This window comes from Caretta caretta, chromosome 16 (assembly GCF_965140235.1).
Source record: "Caretta caretta isolate rCarCar2 chromosome 16, rCarCar1.hap1, whole genome shotgun sequence".
Classification (NCBI taxonomy): Eukaryota; Metazoa; Chordata; order Testudines; family Cheloniidae; genus Caretta; species Caretta caretta.
In genome coordinates this window covers 915,684-933,704 of record NC_134221.1, presented here as the reverse complement: position 1 = coordinate 933,704, position 18,021 = coordinate 915,684, and the positions used below count along the sequence as shown (strand labels likewise).

At 46.0% G+C, this 18,021-nt stretch overlaps 1 protein-coding gene across 5 annotated transcripts in view; it reads right to left on the bottom strand.

The window, feature by feature from the left end:
• PNPLA7 (patatin like domain 7, lysophospholipase) overlaps positions 1-18,021 on the bottom strand; it is a 437,365-nt gene that overhangs the window by 305,205 nt on the left and 114,139 nt on the right. For all 5 annotated transcript variants that reach the window (XR_012665266.1, XM_048823395.2, XM_048823397.2 and 2 more), the window contains 2 exons: positions 16,900-17,000; positions 14,257-14,415 (listed from right to left, as the gene is read on the bottom strand). Coding sequence is in view for 4 of the 5 variants with exons in the window: in XM_048823395.2 (XP_048679352.2) it covers positions 14,257-14,415; positions 16,900-17,000 (260 nt within the window). In the remaining variant the exon portion in view is untranslated. The remainder of the gene's footprint in view (positions 1-14,256; positions 14,416-16,899; positions 17,001-18,021) is intronic.

The following is an 18,021-nucleotide window of genomic DNA, read 5'->3' as shown; positions in this document are numbered from 1 at the left end:
ACCTTGAAATGTCATCTACATGTGCTGCTATAACTGAATTGAAAGGTGGCCTCTCTCTGTTCTCCAAATGCCTCTCTCCTCCTCTGCTGAAAAGTTTCTCAGTAACCTTACACAAAACATCTTGATGAATCATAAGAAATATTCCTATGCCTCCTACTGCAACACCACAGTGGGATGGGAGGGGAGATTTTTCTTCTCTCCCTCTCTTTAGTGATGGAACAATCATAGGTGCTGTTCTAAATATCTTTACACACATAGCAGCAGACTTAACAGGTTGAGTGCAAAGATCAAACTAGGAGAGGTCTTTCAAATTAGATTGGTTCCCCTCTTCCCTAAAAAGATGCATATTAACTGAATCCTCCAATCTCTCTCCTGTCCTTTTCCTATTAGACTCAATCATGAAAAGCAGCTGCTCCCATCTCATGTTCTTTTCCCTGTAGGAACATGCCAAGCCAGGTGCCGTTATTAAAGCACCCAAAAATACAGAAACTATCAACAAAGCTGTAGGAGGCACCACTGATTCAGCCAATTACAACAGCAGAGGCTCAGAGGGACAGGTGTGTGTGCCGTTATCACGCAGCGTTGACAAATGGCTGAGCCACTCTTCTATGTTGCAAAAAGAAAAGGAGTACTTGTGGCACCTTAGAGGCTAACAAATCTATTTGAGCATAAGCTTCCGTGAGCTACAGCTCACTTCATTGGATGCATGAAGTGAGCTGTAGCTCACGAAAGCTTATGTTCAAATAAATTTGTTAGTCACTAAGGTGCCACAAGTACTCCTTTTCTTTTTGTGAATACAGACTAACACGGCTGCTACTCTGAAACCTCAAACCCTGGGTGGGAATAGGGAAAGGCATATCATTTCTCTGCACTGATAATTATACTATCACTTAGTTCAGACAACAGCAATGTTTCCAAAGAGGAGCTCACTCCAATGCAATAACAGAAGGAACAACAAATTCTGGAGTGAAAGTGGCCAGTGACTGGCAATAGTACTACATATTTTTATTTGAAAATTCCACATGATGGATGAGCGAACATCTGTGGTCTTGTGAGCTATTGTTGGCAAAGAGGAGGCTGAGTATGAAGGCCTGGGGTTCAACAAACTATGAGGAGAAAATAGGAAGGGATGGCAACAAAGAAAAGAGTTTCCCAAAAAGTTCTCAGACAAGTTACTAGGCTAGTCCCAACCTTCCTAGAAATAACCCAACTAGGATACAGAATGGATACTGAGAGAGCCAAGGGAAGCAGATGTTGGAATTGTGTGATGAACAAAAAACAAAAAGGTGGTATTTTTATCAATTGCAAACTTCTTTCCTTTCTGGAGGAAGAGGCTTTAGGACTCAAAAAGTGACTGTGAGAAACTCGATGAAGCAGAGAGATTGGAAACATCAGAAAAAGCAGCTTACGACAACAGCTGAGATAGATATGGAGGAGCAAAAGAATGTGGCAACAAGCAAGAGGAGCAGAAGGGAAACATATTGAACTTTCCAGCCAGCCTGCTGGCCAACAAGGCATATTTCTGCATGGGAGGAAAAGGCAGTGATTGAGAGCAGGCCAGTGGCTTGAACAGAAGCCTGGAGTAACATGAAGCCTCCACAAGAAGAGAAAAAAGAGAAATGTAACACAGGCCCACTGGCATCAACTGGCAAAAGGTTCACTGTTCTTTACAAGCATCTCCTGTCTCAGACCTGACAAACTCACTACACCTAATACACCACTTTCATGGTATTTATCCATCAAAGGTAGCAATGTGAAGTCTCTATTGGAAGCATGTAACTTAATCAATATTCATTATCATTGAAAGATGTGTCTACACTTAATATTTAAGGTAACTTTGCCTTATCCAATGAAAACTATGCCTTATGGTCTTGGAGTGAAAGTAAGTCACAAAGGAACCATACGCCTCAGTGATGGCCCTTTCAAGTGGGAGGGAGTTGTCAACCCTCCCTGGCTAGCCAATAATATAATGTATTGTTCAATTGTCCATTGTTGTAACAACACAGAAATGTCAATGAAAAACAGTCAAAGATAAGCTATAAACATCAAAACCACTTGGAGGTAAAAAGGAACATTATATCAGACAGGGATCACCCTATTGGTTAAAAGGAGTAATTCAGGGTATCACAGATTGGAAATAGACATTCTGCATCCATTCACTAAGGGGACATTTTGTTGAGCATGAGTGTTTCATGAAAGAATGGATCCTGGCTCATGGGAAGCCAGCCAGCTCTGCAACACACTGAAGCGGGGTGAAAAACCTACTTTATTAGCTAGGAAAGGCAACTATTCATAAGTGCAGGCCCTAGTTTGCCTTTTACGGTTTTATTTTGTATTGTAACCATCTGTTCCCATCACTCTCTCGTTTCTAATGGAACCTCTATTTTTTCCTTAAATAAACTCTCATTTTATTATAGGTGCTCACAAGTGCTGAGCACAATACAGGAGCAATGATTTAAGATAACACAGGTAAATTGGGGTACACTGTTCCTTTGGGAGCAGAGGATCCAGGATTTCTGTGAGTAGCCAGTTTCAGGGCTGGATATCACAGGGGAATACTTCAAGTGGATTTGGTTGCACCTATTGTTAACTTGCAAAATAAAGACAAGGCTGGCATAGCCCCGGGGACAGTGCTTGAGTGACTGAAAGGCTGGTGGTGTTAGGGAGCTGACACTCAGCTATCAGAGGCAAGACTCTCAAGCTAGAGGCAGGGGGTAACAAGGTGTCACAGCCCTGGGTACCCCAAGAACCATCACAGTAAGCAACCCTGATCATTGACTCCACAGTGAGGAACATGGGTAAACATCTCTGTGGCCCAAATAAAGAGAACAGGAGTCTGCCATCCAGGGCTAGCCATATCACAATAAGGGTGAGATGTCCCAAAGAATGCTCAGAATGGGAACAAATATCAGCCAAGTAAAGGAAAACTGGCTCAAGTCAAACCACTGCAAGGACCTGAGAAAAGAGGAAAGCAGTTATCTAGGAGATATGGTCACTAGGTACCTGTGTACCCACAATGTACCTGGGTCCTGACCTACTGATGGCTTGAAGTCGGTGACCAGAGGCTTGAACTGGTAATGGACGTGAACTAGATGCCAGTGGAGAATGCAGGGGTAATAAATTACTTTTCAAAAAAATGAGTTTTCATGCAAGAGACTGATGTCAGACTGAAGCCCTGAATGCTCACGGCCTCTATCTAATCACAGAACAGGTACAGCAGGATTTCACTCACATACTGTCCCACCAGCATGCCTCTGTTGAGCCTGCAGGGTAGCCACAAAGGGTACTGTCCATAGCCCATCCTGCCTTTTGCCTCTCTATTAAGAGTACCAGCAAGTACCAATTACTATGAATTGTGAAGTGCTTCTGTGATATCCACAACAAGCTGGGCTGATACCACCAACCCATTTCCCAGAGGTCAGATAACCTCCAAGGCAAACGAAATACTAAATATTCTATAGCAAGCTCTACAGCAAAAATCAGAAGATACTAATTTGAGAATACTAATCTGGCCAGGTATATGGTCTTACCAGACACTACACCTGTAACCCACAGCTGCTGTGATAACCACAGTGTCACAAATTCCATTCTTTATAAGCCACTCTCCAGTCTGGTTGAAGAGGTGGAAGTAACAGCTTTTTCAAAGTCCCCAGCCAAGAGCAATATTCAGTTAAAAGGGAAATAAAGTTGGCATTTGCTTCACCAAGCCCATGTGGACAGCCTGGAAACTACCCATTTTCTCTGCTATGAGTCAGGCCCTATGTTTTAAGCACGACTGAAGTCACCTGGCAGGTTCACTCTTTAAATTATAGATTAAGAGAGAGGCTATTGTTTTAAACACACTAATTAAAGGATATAATTAGACTAGATGGCCTCTATCTGACATCTTGAGAATAATGGGCGCATTCAACTTCCAGGCTATTATAACTATTTGAAACATTCAAACCGACTTTTGTTTTGCCTTGAAAGCAAAATGATAGGGCACGTTAAGAGTCCCAAAAGATAAGTCAATGCAGCTCTGCAGAGCTAAATTAAGTCTTCCATAAATAATAGTGCACAAGGCTACAAGAACTGAACTATTCAAGTTTCAGAGTAGCAGCCGTGTTAGTCTGTATTCGCAAAAAGAAAAGGAGTACTTGTGGCACCTTAGAGACTAACCAATTTATTTGAGCATAAGCTTTCGTGAGCTACAGCTCACTTCATCGGATGCATTCAGTGGAAAGAATGCATCCAATGAAGTGAGCTGTAGCTCACGAAAGCTTATGCTCAAATAAATTGCTTAGTCTCTAAGGTGCCACTAGTACTCCTTTTCTTTTTTTCAACTATTCAAATTAGCTTTCTTTCTCTCCTTCTTTCAGACACTGAGGTGTTACAATGTGCATTAATTTTAGAGCCCAGAATGTCTAAGTCCCAGCTATAGTTTGCAATATGCTGTGCTAGACTGCAAGAGCTCACTTGGTGACTAGCTGCTCAACTGAATTATTTCCTGCATTTGAGCTATGCCATTTGCACCCCAAGTTTGGCCCCCAGTTATGGTGGAAGGAAAGGTGACCCAGAGCTCTTTGTTTAAAAAGCAACTGCAACAGACATTTATTTTTGTGCTGCTAAGATAATTACTTTCAGAGCACCTTCCTTTGGAAAATTTCTAAGTGCTTTTCATACACTAAATGATTACACTTCACAACACCCCAGTGAGGTAGGGAAGTATTAACTCCATTCATAACAAGGGGAAACCACAGCACAGAAAGACAAAGTGACTTCCCCAATGCCACATCTTGAGACAGGATCAGCTCTAGGACTAGGAGTCAGCTTTCCCAACTCCTATTCCCTGCTCTAGCCAGAGGATCTTGCTATCTCTCTCCCTAAAATATAAGTAGAAGGCAAGAATTTTTTCCTTTTCTATTAGAAATCAAAATCGCTCCTTAGCTTAAACTATTTTTGGTAGATACCATGCCCTTATGTTGAACTTTTGGATATTTTAGGGTGGCAGGAGAATATAACTCGGAACTCTAATACAGGGGTCTCAAACTCAAATGACCATGAGAACCACATGAGGACTAGTACATTGGCCCGAGGGCCGCATTACTGACACCCTCCCCTCGCTGCCCCTGGCCCCGCCCTCATTCCACCCCTTCCATGAGGCCCCGCCCCCCGCCTCTTCCCACCCCTTTCTTGCCCCCATTCCAAACCCTTCCCCGAAGTTTGCCCACCCCTGGCCCAGAGGTAGGCAAGGCTGGGAGGGGGGCAGGGGCATGCGGGGAGCTTGGTGGGCTGCAGGAAATAGCCCTGCAGGCCACGTGTTTGAGACCCCGGCTCTAATGCCAATATAGTACATGACTTTGTCAACACACAAAAATTGCATTGATTTAGCTAAATCAATTTAGAAACAGAGTTAATTAAATTAGTGCAACTCCCTTATGTGGAAACTCATGAACAGGTTTAAGAGTGCCTCATATCAAGTTAATGTTTTAGTGTAGACCTGGCCTTAATTAAGGTAAGGTAAGGCAACCCAACTACCTCACTCAGGGACATGAAAAATCCACAACCCTGAGCGACACAGGTTAGCTAACCTAAACCCTGGTGTAGAAAGTGCTAGGTCAACAGAAGAATTCTAGCTACTGCCTCTTGGGAAGGAGGATTAACTCCAGCAACAGGCGAACCCTCCCAACACTGTAGTAAGTATCTACACTGAAGCACTACAACGGGAGAGCTGCAGCTGTGCCGCTGTAGCAGTTTAAATGTAGACATAGCCCTGGTCTACATTACGAGTTTAGGTTGAATTTAGCAGCGTTAGATCGATTTAACCCTGCACCCGTCCACACGACGAAGCCATTTACTTCGAATTAAAGGGCTCTTAAAATCGATTTCTGTAATCCTCCCCAAAGAGGGGATTAGCACTGAAATTGACCATGCCGGGTCAATTTTTGGGGTAGTGTGGTCACAATTCGATGGTATTGGGCCTCCGGGACCTATCACAGCGTGCTCCATTGTGACCGCTCTGGACAGCGCTCTTAACTCAGATGCAATGGCCATGTAGACAGGAAAAGGCCCTTGAACTTTTGAATCTCATTTCCTGTTTGGCCAGAGTGGCAAGCTGCAGGTGAGTGCAGATCTCATCAGCAGAGATGACCATGATGGTGTCCCAGAATCACAAAAGAGCTCCAGCATGGACCAAATGGGAGGTACAGGATCTGATCGCTGTACGAGGGGGTGAATCCGTGCTATCAGAAATCCATTCCAAAAGACGAAATGCCCAAACATTTGAAAAAATCTCCAAGGGCATGAAGGACAAAGGCTAAAACAGGGACCCGCAGCAGTGCCGCGTGAAACTTAAGGAGCTCAGGCAAGACTACCAAAAAACCAGAGAGGCAAATGGCCGCTCAGGGTCAGAGCCCCAGACATGTCGCTTCTATGATGAGCTGCATGCCATTCTAGAGGGTGCAGCCACCACTACCCCACCCCTGTGCTTTGACTCCATCAATGGATTATCACACAACAGGGACGCGCATTTTGGAGACAAGGAAGATGAGGAGGAGGAGGAGAAGGAGGTTGAAGATAGAGTGGATGGGAATCTGGGAGGCAGTGACCACGAGTTGGTTGAGTTAAGGATCCTGACACAGGGAAGAAAGGTAAGCAGCAGGATACGGACCCTGGACTTCAGGAAAGCAGACTTCGACTCCCTCAGGGAACAGATGGGTAGGATCCCCTGGGGCACTAACATGAAGGGGAAAGGAGTCCAGGAGAGCTGGCTGTATTTCAAGGAATCCCTGTTGAGGTTACAGGGACAAACCATCCCGATGTGTCGAAAGAATAGTAAATATGGCAGGCGACCAGCTTGGCTTAATGGTGAAATCCTAGCGGATCTTAAGCATAAAAAAGAAGCTTACAAGAAGTGGAAGGTTGGACATATGACCAGGGAAGAGTATAAAAATATTGCTCGGGCATGTAGGAAAGAAATTAGGAGGGCCAAATCGCACCTGGATCTGCAGCTAGCGAGAGATGTTAAGAGTAACAAGAAGGGTTTCTTTAAGTATGTTGGCAACAAGAAGAAAGCCATGGAAAGTGTGGGCCCCTTAATGAATGAGGGAGGCAACCTAGTGACAGAGGATATGGAAAAAGCTAATGTACTCAATGCTTTTTTTGCCTCTGTCTTCACTAACAAGGTCAGCTCCCAGACTGCTGCGCTGGGCATCACAACATGGGGAATAGATGGCCAGCCCTCTGTGGAGAAAGAGGTGGTTAGGGACTATTTAGAAAAGCTGGACGTGTACAAGTCCATGGGGCCGGACGAGTTGCATCCAAGAGTGCTAAAGGAACTGGCGGCTGTGATTGCAGAGCCGTTGGCCATTATCTTTGAAAACTCGTGGCGAAAGGGGGAAGTCCCGGATGACTGGAAAAAGGCTAATGTAGTGCCAATCTTTAAAAAAGGGAAGAAGGAGGATCCTGGGAACTACAGGCCAGTCAGCCTCACTTCAGTCCCTGGGAAAATCATGGAGCAGGTCCTCAAAGAATCAATCCTGAAGCACTTACATGAGAGGAAAGTGATCAGGAACAGTCAGCATGGATTCACCAAGGGAAGGTCATGCCTGACTAATCTAATCGCCTTCTATGATGAGATTACTGGTTCTGTGGATGAAGGGAAAGCAGTGGATGTATTGTATCTTGACTTTAGCAAAGCTTTTGACACGGTCTCCCACAGTATTCTTGTCAGCAAGTTAAAGAAGTATGGGCTGGATGAATGCACTATAAGGTGGGTAGAAAGTTGGCTAGATTGTCGGGCTCAATGGGTAGTGATCAATGGTTCCATGTCTAGTTGGCAGCCGGTGTCAAGTGGAGTGCCCCAGGGGTCGGTCCTAGGGCCGGTTTTGTTCAATATCTTCATAAATGATCTGGAGGATGGTGTGGATTGCACTCTCAGCAAATTTGCGGATGATACTAAACTGGGAGGAGTGGTAGATATGCTGGAGGGCAGGGATAGGATACAGGGGGACCTAGACAAATTGGAGGATTGGGCCAAAAGAAATCTGATGAGGTTCAATAAGGATAAGTGCAGGGTCCTGCACTTAGGAGGGAAGAACCCAATGCACAGCTACAGACTAGGGATCAAATGGCTAGGCAGCAGTTCTGCGGAAAAGGACCTAGGGGTGCCAGTGGACGAGAAGCTGGATGTGAGTCAGCAGTGTGCCCTTGTTGCCAAGAAGGCCAATGCCATTTTGGGATGTATAAGTAGGGGCATAGCGAGCAGATCAAGGGACGTGATCATCCCCCTCTATTCAACATTGGTGAGGCCTCATCTGGAGTACTGTGTCCAGTTTTGGGCCCCACACTACAAGAAGGATGTGGATAAATTGGAAAGAGTCCAGCGAAGGGCAACAAAAATGATTAGGGGTCTGGAACACATGAGTTATGAGGAGAGGCTGAGGGAACTGGGATTGTTTAGTCTGCGGAAGAGAAGAATGAGGGGGGATTTGATAGCTGCTTTCAACTACCTGAGAGGTGATTCCAGAGAGGATGGTTCTAGACTATTCTCAGTGGTGGAAGAGGACAGGACAAGGAGTAATGGTCTCAAGTTGCAGTGGGGGAGGTTTAGGTTGGATATTAGGAAAAACTTTTTCACTAGGAGGGTGGTGAAACACTGGAATGCGTTGCCTAGGGAGGTGGTGGAATCTCCTTCCTTAGAAGTTTTTAAGGTCAGGCTTGACAAAGCCCTGGCTGGGATGATTTAATTGGGGATGGGTCCTGCTTTTGAGCAGGGGGTTGGACTAGATGACCTCCTGAGGTCCCTTCCAACCCTGATATTCTATGATTCTATGATAAAGCACAGCAAGCAAGCGGAGAAACTGTTTTCCCTGAGAGCCAGGAACTGTTTCTCACCCTGGACCTGGAGCCAGTACCCCCTGAACCCACCCAAGGTGGGCTCCCAGACCCTGAAGGCGGAGAAGGGACCTCTGGTGAGTGTACCTTTGTAAATATAATACATGGTTTAAAAGCAAGCATGTTTAAAGATTAATTTGCCCTGAAGACTTGGGATGCATTCGCAGCCAGTACAGCTACCGGAAAAGTCTGTTAACGTGTCTGGGGATAGAGTGGAAATCCTTTAGGGACATCTCCATAAAGCTCTCCTGGATGGCCACTCCTCATGGTCACCTGCTTGAAATAGGGTAATTTTATTAAGGGGCCATTCAGATGTGGCAGTTAGCTGAGCTGTGTGCCTGTGGCTGAAAAGAAATATTCCCCGCTGTTCGCCACGTGGTGGGGGAAGGGGTGAAGCCATCATCCCAGAGAATTGGGTTTGTGGGGGGGGGGGGGGGGGGGAGGTCAGTGGGTTTGTGCTGCACGTTAACCCGAAAACCGCAGCCCCTCCTTTTAAATTGCCAACCCATTTTAAATGGCCAACGCAACGGCTGTTTGGTATGGGAAATGAGGGCACTGCTGTTTGAAACCATTCCCACATGCAGACTGTGGTTTCCCATGGCTACCTGCAAGCTGAATTCTGTTGCCTGGCCCTGCGTGTGTGATCTCTCATACCAAACCGGAAGACCCTCAATATAGGAGGCAAAATGCGACCTTGTACCGAAAGCACATGTGCTATGTAATGTTAACAGCAAGGTTCACCGTGAAAGAGTCTACCCATTGTTCTCTAAAATGTGTCTTTTTAACTACTACTCTCCGTTTTTTTTCCCCTCCCACAGCTGCAAATGTTTCAACACTCACACTATCATCCGTCCCAGAGGCTAGGGAAGATTAGAAGGTGAAAAAAATGCACTCGCGAAGAAATGTTCTCTGAGCTCATGCAGTCCTCCCACACAAAGATCCCAGCAGAATGTGTGGAGGCAAGCAACATCAGAGTCCAGGAAAGCCCAATATGAACCTGAGGACAGGTGGCAGGTCGAAGATGATAGGTGGCGGGTTGAAGAGGATAGGTGGTGTCAGCTTGATGACAGAAGGCAGGAGGCAATGCAGATGCTACTGGAGGATCAAACTGATATGCTTCAGAGTATGGCTGAGCTGCAGGAAAGGCAGCAGGAGCACAGACCGCTGCTACAGCCCCTGTGTAACCAACCACCCTCCTCCCCAAGTTCCATAGCCTCCTCATCCAGACGCCTAAGAGCACAGTGGGGGGGCCTCCGGGCACCCAAGCACTCCACCCCAGAGGACTGCCCAAGCAACAGAAAGCTGGCATTCAATAAGTTTTAAAGTGCAGTGTGGCCTTATCCTTCCCTCCTCCCCTCATCTCCCACCCCACTCGGTGCTTCCCTCCTCCACCACCCCTCCCAGACTACCTTGGCAGTTATCCCCCTATTTGTGTGACGAATTAATAAAGAATGCATGAATTTGAAACAACGACTTTATTGCCTCTGCAAGCGGTGATCGAAGGTGGTTGGCTTACAGGGAAGTAGAGTGAACCAAGGGGGCGGGTTTTCATCAAGAGAAACAAACAGAACTTTCACACCGTAGCCTGGCCATTCCTGAAACTGGTTTTCAAAGCTTCTCTGATGCACACCGCACCCTCCTGTACTCTTCTAACTGCCCTGGTGTCTGGCTGTGCATAATCAGCAGCCAGGCGATTTGCCTCAACCTCCCACCCTGCCATAAACGTCTCCCCCTTACTCTCACAGATATTGTGGAGCACACAGCAAGCAGTAATAACAGTGGGAATATTGGTTTCACTGAGGTCTAACCGAGTCAATAAACTGTGCCAGCGCGCTTTTAAACGTCCAAATGCACATTCTACCACCATTCTGCACTTGCTCAGCCTATAGTTGAACAGCTCCTGAGTATTGTCCAGGGTGCCTGTGTATGGCTTCATGAGCCATGGGAGCAAGGGGTAGGCTGGGTCCCCAAGGATAAGTATAGGCACTTCAACATCCCCAACGGTTATTTTCTGGTATGGGAAGAAAGTCCCTTGCTGCAGCTGTTGAAACAGACCAGAGTTCCTGAAGATGCAAGCATCATGTACCTTTCCAGGCCATTCCACGTTGATCTTGGTGAAAAGTCCCTTGTGATCCACCAGTGCTTGCAGCACCATTGAAAAGTACCCCTTTCGGTTTATGTACTCACTGCCTTGGTGCTCCAGTGCCAAGATAGGGATATGGGTTCCGTCTATCGCCCCACCACAGTTAGGGAATCCCCATTGCAGCAAAGCCATCCACTATGACCTGCACATTTCCCAGAGTCACTAACCTTGATAGCAGCAGCTCAGTGATTGCATTGGCTACTTGCATCACAGCAGCCCCAACAGTAGATTTGCCCACTCCAAATTGATTCCCAACTGACTGGTAGCTGTCTGGCGTTGCAAGCTTCCCCAGGGCGATCGCCACTCGCTTCTCAACTGTGAAGGCTGCTCTCATCTTGGTATTCTTGCACTTCAGGGCAGGGGAAAGCAAGTCGCAAAGTTCCATGAAAGTGCCCTTATGCATGCGAAAGTTTCGCAGCCACTGGGAATCATCCCAGACCTGCAACACTATGTGGTCCCACCAGTCTGTGCTTGTTTTCCGGGGCCAGAATCGGCGTTCCACAGCATTAACCTGCCCCATTACCACCATGATGTCCAAAGTGCCGAGGCCCGTACTTTGTGAGAAGTCTGCGTCCATGTCCTTATCACTCTCGTCACCATGCTGCTGTCGCCTCCTCGCCTGCTTTTGCAGGTTCTGGTTCTGCATATACTGCTAGATAACACGTGTGGTGTTTACAAATGCTCATAACTGCTGCGGTGATCTGAGCGGGCTCCATGCTTGCCGTAGTATGGCATCTGCAAGAGAGCAGAGTGGCAGCAGAAGCAGCAGGTGGATGACGATGCTGACAGCTATATGGCGCCCGCACGGAAAAAGGCGCAAAACTATTGTAGACCGTTGCTTTCACGGAGGGAGGGAGGAGCAAGGGGTAGGCTGGCAGCAGGCAGTGCAGTACAACTGCTAGCCGTTGTCGTCTCCTGGGTGCTTGCCAGAAGATGGTGCAGTACGACTGTCGCCATCATCGTTTCCAGGCAGAATGAATCTCCATGAGACGAAATTTAAGAAGAGAATGACCTGGAGTCACTCCCATTTATGTCCAGGCGCCCCGACAGACCTCACCCATGTCTGCCCAGGAGTCCCTGATCAAGGTTGGCCAAGAGCACCCAGGAGACGACAACAATGATGGCTACCAGTCATACTACACCTTCTGCTGTCACAGGGCAATGAGCTGCTGCGGTGTAGCAATGCAGTACCGTATCTGCCAGCACCCAGGAGACAGATGGTGACAGTGAGCTGAGTCGGCTCCATGCTTGCCGTGGTATGGCGTCTGCACAGGTAACCCAGGAAAAAAGGTGCGAAACAATTGTCTGCCGTTGCTTTCATTGGGGGGGGGGGGGGGGCGGACAACATGTACCCAGAACCACCTGCGACTATGTTTTTGCCCCATCAGGCATTGGGATCTTAACCCAGAATTCCAATGGGCAGCAGAGACTGCGGGAACTGTGGGATAGCTACCCACAGTACAATGCTCCAGAAGTCAACACTAGCCTCAGTACTGTGGATGCACTCTGCTGACTTAATGGTCTTAAGTGGGGGACACACAATCGACTGTATAAAATCGATTTCTAAAAAATTGACTTCTATAAATTCGACCTAATTTCGTCGTGTAGACATACCCATAGCCTCAGTAAGGGCCTGCTAATTCAATATAAGGCACTCTTAAATCGAGATAAGAGTGTCCATATAAGGACTGCTCTGATTTGAACAACTCTCCAGTGCAGACATGGCCCAGATCTACCACCTTCCTCCTCCCAAGAATGACAATTTCAAAGGGAAGGTTTCAGAAGATAGCTTAGTGCACTATTAGGGAATGAGAAACAATCACAGCACAGCACATCTTTGTTTCATCTGGACACTCTCTCTCTCTCTCTCTCACACACACACACACACACACAGAATTTAGACTCTCTTTTGGAACTCATTTGATCTAACAGAAAAGAGACTTTTTTAAACAAATGGCACAGATAACTGGGTTGCTCCTGCTATTAGTTCTTGGAATTCAAGTATCCAGGACAGTGCCAGTCCTTCGCAGTTGAGAGCTCTTGCAGTTTCTGTCAATCTGCCAGAGCTTGGCACTTCATGGCACCACTTACCTATTCATTCAGGCTTTTAGCTAGCCAACTGCCTCTACAGCAAGGGGACTCTACTGCCTTTTATGAAGCTACCCAGGTGGATGACTCATTTATTTGAATGGATCCATTTGTAAATCAAGTGAGAGATGTTCAGGTACCGCAGCAGCAGGGCTATAAACTCAGCAAGCCCTGAAAACTCTGACTCAGGGAAGGACTTTGTATGATGAGCAAAACAGTAGCTCTGAAGGTTTTCTTTTGCTCTTGGAGACACAGAAGCAGAACACAAAAGCTTATATAATGTTGTCCCACACCGAGCACAATGGGGGCCCCATAAATACGAAATTGTTACACGGTGACATTATTTATATTTTCAGTCACAAACATAAACCTTCAAACACCAGGATATTAAAATGTTAAGTCCCAAAATTTAGCTCAGGCACATTGGACACAGCTTGTATTAATCTCTTTTTTTTTTTTCTTCCTTCCTTTTCTTTTTTTTTTTTAATGTGCATCTTAATATATTCAGGGTTCAACACATCACTGAAAAGAAAGGCTCTGCAGTGTGCTCCAGTTCCTGTTATTCCAAGAACCTCAGTTTCCAATCTTCTACCATGATCAGTTTTTACATATTAATATCCATATATCAGGTGTCATTTCAAGAAGTCTGTACACCATCAAAAGCCATCTGCTCCACTGGCAGCCTCCTCTCTTTATAAGAGCCCGAAAGCTGCGAGCGCGCACCCCCCCACGCACACACCCCGTTTTTCTTTCCAAAGGTACTGATATTTGCACTTATTGCAATTGACTATCACACTACCACCTACAGGCAGTCTGAGGAGGACTGTCAACATGGGTTGTTGACAACAAAAATTGTAAGACTAGATAAAAATGAGAAGTTGTTTCTCACTTACCTGCAGTAAAAACCCTTTTGATTTCTACCACACAACTGCAACTTCAAAGGCAAAAATAAACTCAAATGGCCAACAGTCACGCATTAAGCATGACTTAATAGTTATATCTATTTCAATCCTGCTTTCAACTTTAACAGGCTGAGGAACAGAACAACTCCCCCTCAGCCAGTCCATTTCCCTTCTAAAGATTTCCTTTTTACTGATTGTGCAGAATGGGATGAAAGGCACAGCAAGGTCATTTCTCCTTTAATAACTTACATCGAGTTTCATCAATGTTAAAAGGTCTTTCTTAGCAGCTTCAAAGATGGCATCAACTTGTTTGCTGGCACAGGAGTCTGGCGCAGTTAGGTCACCCTCTGTGTAATGGAAAACCGCAGAGGGAGTTTCTGTCACGGTCACAGTCTTCTTCAATATAGACTTAAAAAAAGCAGAGATGCCAAATGTTATTTTTCATGCTGCAATTAGCATCTACCTGGGAAAAAGAAATTGTGTTATCATCTATGCTCTCCAACCTACCACAACCGGTGACCTAGAAACACGTAGGAATTTAAAAAACACACACACACACACACACACACACACACCTGCTTATTAAATTAATCATCCTTTTGTTTCCCTAGACAGGCAGTCATTCTAATGCAATAATAGGTTTATTCATCTGGCCTCCCAGGAGCCTGGAAAAGAGAGAAATAAGACTTCGATCTTTTAAAGTTTTTTTCCCCTCAAGTATCTCTCAAATTAGGCAGCTGCTGCTATGATGGAATTAAGATTTAATTAAAACAGTAAGACATGTAATTACACATGACACGGGAGTAACGAATCCAGAGAGATAAATGTCTGTGGAGGCTGGAGAAAAATCTCAGAAAATTCCAAACCTCACCAAGGACACGAGAGTAAAACTGCTTTTTCATCACAGTTCTCAGAAAGCAGGATTCTGAATAGATTGAGTCTCAGAGGATCTAGCACATACCAGTCAAATACAGGAGCACTCAGACAAAAATCCCAGAGGCTTCTGGAACAAACACACTCCACTCTGATCAAAGACCAGCCTGCTAAGTCACGTATATTGTGTGGGTAACTCCCAGAAACTCAGGCCTTCCCTTTACAGTCTCCAAAACACCATCATCACCAGCATGCAAAGTGTTTTTGAGATTGAGAAGGTTTCTTTGTTTAATCTGGTCTGAAACCCAAATACAGAAGGGGGTGGGGATGGCCACTGCCAGATGCAGAACCTAGAAGATCCCTGACTACCAGCTTCTTCTGTGAAGAGCATCTCCTCTCCCAGTTCTGCTCACCTCCCTTATATAGCACCACCACTACAGCCTCCAGGATAGGAGGAACATAGTAGAAAACCCAGATTCTGCAGCCCTTCATCCTCCTTTGCAGGAGGTGCTGTAGGCAGAGGACACCATTCAGCACTGCATTCTCCAGATCCTAAAGCTCCTTTCCTCCTCACTGCAGTGACTAGCATAAGAAGCATTTTAAAGTAGCATTTTAAGAAGAGAGGAGCAAAGACTAGGCCAGATGGTCCCCACATACACCGCCTCCTGAAAAGCTGACACCTAGGAGTCCATCTGAAGACTGCTACCTCATCACTAGGGCCCTACCAAATTCACGATCCATTTTGGTCAATTTCATGGTCATAGGATTTTTTAAATCATAAATTTCATGATTGCAGCTATTTAAATCTGAAATTTCACGGTGTTGTAATTATAGGGGTCCTGACCCAAAAAGGAGTTGTGGGTGGGTCACAAGGTTATTGTGGGGGGGTTGCGGTACTGCTATCCTTACTTCTGTGCTGCTGCTGGCAGCGGCGCTGCCTTCAGCAGTGGGCAGCTGGAGAGCGGCAGCTGCTGGCAGGGAGCCCAGCGCTGAAGGCAGAGCCGCCGCCAGGAGCAGCGCAGAAGTAAGGGTGGCCTGGTACGGTGTTGCCACCCTTGCTTCTGCGCTGCTGCCTGCAGAGCTGGGCGCTCAGTCAGCAGCCGCCACTCTCTGGCCGCCCAGCTCTGAAGGGAGCAGCGCAGAAGTAAGGGTGGCCTGGTACGGTGTTGCCACCCTTGCTTCTGCGCTGCTGCTGGCGGGACGCTGCTTCAGAGGTGGGTGCCCAGACATCAGCTGCTGCTCTCCGGCTGCCCAGCTCTGAAAGCAGTGCAGAAGTAAGGGTGGCAAGACCGTGGCCCCCCTGCAACTCCCTTTGGAGTCAGGACACCCAATTTGAGAAAAGCTGGTCTCCCCTGTGAAATCTGTATTGTATAGGGTAAAAGCACACAAAAGACCAGATTTCGTGGGGGGAGACCAGATTTCACAGTCCGGGACGCATTTTTCATGGCTATTAATTTGGTAGGGCCCTAGTCATCAGTCTTCAAGGGTCTAGTCCTACTCCTGGAGACTGCAAAATCTGGGGACCTTTAGAAGCACAATGTCACTATTCATGCTGCTATCACTGGAGCTGTACCAGTGTTTTAGAAAATAAATACCTTTACCAACATTTCAGTTCAGACTTTAATTTTCAGAGATGTATCATTAGTCAGCTGTATACTTTAGCTCTGAATTGAAACCTGCAGCTCATGCCTCAGTACCAGAGTCCTTGTTGGGACTAATGAGCCGAACGAGCCATTAAACTGTATTGAGTAATTACAAGTTTTAAATACATTTACACAAAAGATGACTGATCTCCTTCTGCAAATGTCTGGTTTTACATGAAGACTGGACTCTGACACAACCCTCCTGGAGAGGGCCAGAGCTCCATCCGCATATGTGTAAGTGCATGGTTTCAGAATATTTTATGTGACCATGCAATCTGTAAGCACAATCAAATCCCTTATTCAGGTGCATGAGGAGGAACCACATTAAGGGGGAAGGAGGGAAGTGCATCTCTGACCTCATGCAGAGAATATCTACCTTGCTCACAACAGGACCGGTCGGAGCTTCATCTGGTGTGAAATGCACCCTGGCTCTCTCGTACGCCATATCCAAGTCTGATTTAGTGCCACTGGAGCTACCTGCAAAGAGAAGAAAAGAGGTTTTTTCAAAGCACTCCCATCACCATGGCTCATTTAGCCTTCCCTATAGCACCTCTTGGTCAGTCTTCTCAAGGACAGCAGACACCATATACATCCATAGGCCACTTTTCTTTTTTTATTCCAAAAGTTAAGAATTGCACAGACAGTAAAGAAAATGCAGCCTGATGTTGCAATGTAGCTGGATCATCTTGCAGCTTCTAGAAATTAATATATCCACAAGGGCTGCTATGGGAAGGCTTCACAAACAGCAAGACAAGGAAAACAGCATTAACTTTTTACTCTCTGTCAATTTTGCCTTTACCAGAGCAGCATTTTCTCACCAGGCTATCTGGTTCAAGCCCTTCTGCACAGACTGTGTGGTTCCATAACAGAACAGTTAAAGTGACCTCCAAAACAACAGCCAGAAATTGACAAGTGGAGAGAACTTCATTTAAGTTTCTATCATTCTGAGCAATTGAAGACGACATTTTAAAAAAATTTTTTTTTTTTAATTTCTGAAGGTGAGCAGCTATGTGAAACCTTGGACTCCTCCAAGTCAATAATGGTCTCCCATCACCTTGAGGAACTCCAGCCCATCCAAGGTAGGGGTATGGGTTATCTCCAACTTCTCTCTGGCACATCTTTTCCATCTCTTTCATTCTGCCTCTAACAATAAAGCAAACTTGGCATTTCTGGCAGCCACTAAGCTCCAATGGGGCCATTCGCTATTCAGTTATCAACCCCCATGAAAGACTAGTATTAGCTGCCCCAAAAACAGTCACGCCAGCAAAACTTCCATAGGAGCATTAGAAGAGCACCTCAAAGAGAACAGGGTCACCTACATGCTTGTGTTATGCCACCAGCTGAACTGCATACATTAAGGCTCTGGTCCAGCAAAGCATTTAAGCTTATGCGTAAAGCTAAGCATGTGCTTAAGTACTTTGCCAGACAAGGCCTAAAAAAGGAATCCAGCAACGTGGCACATCTTATCACACAGCCATGAGAAGCAATTAAAATCAGA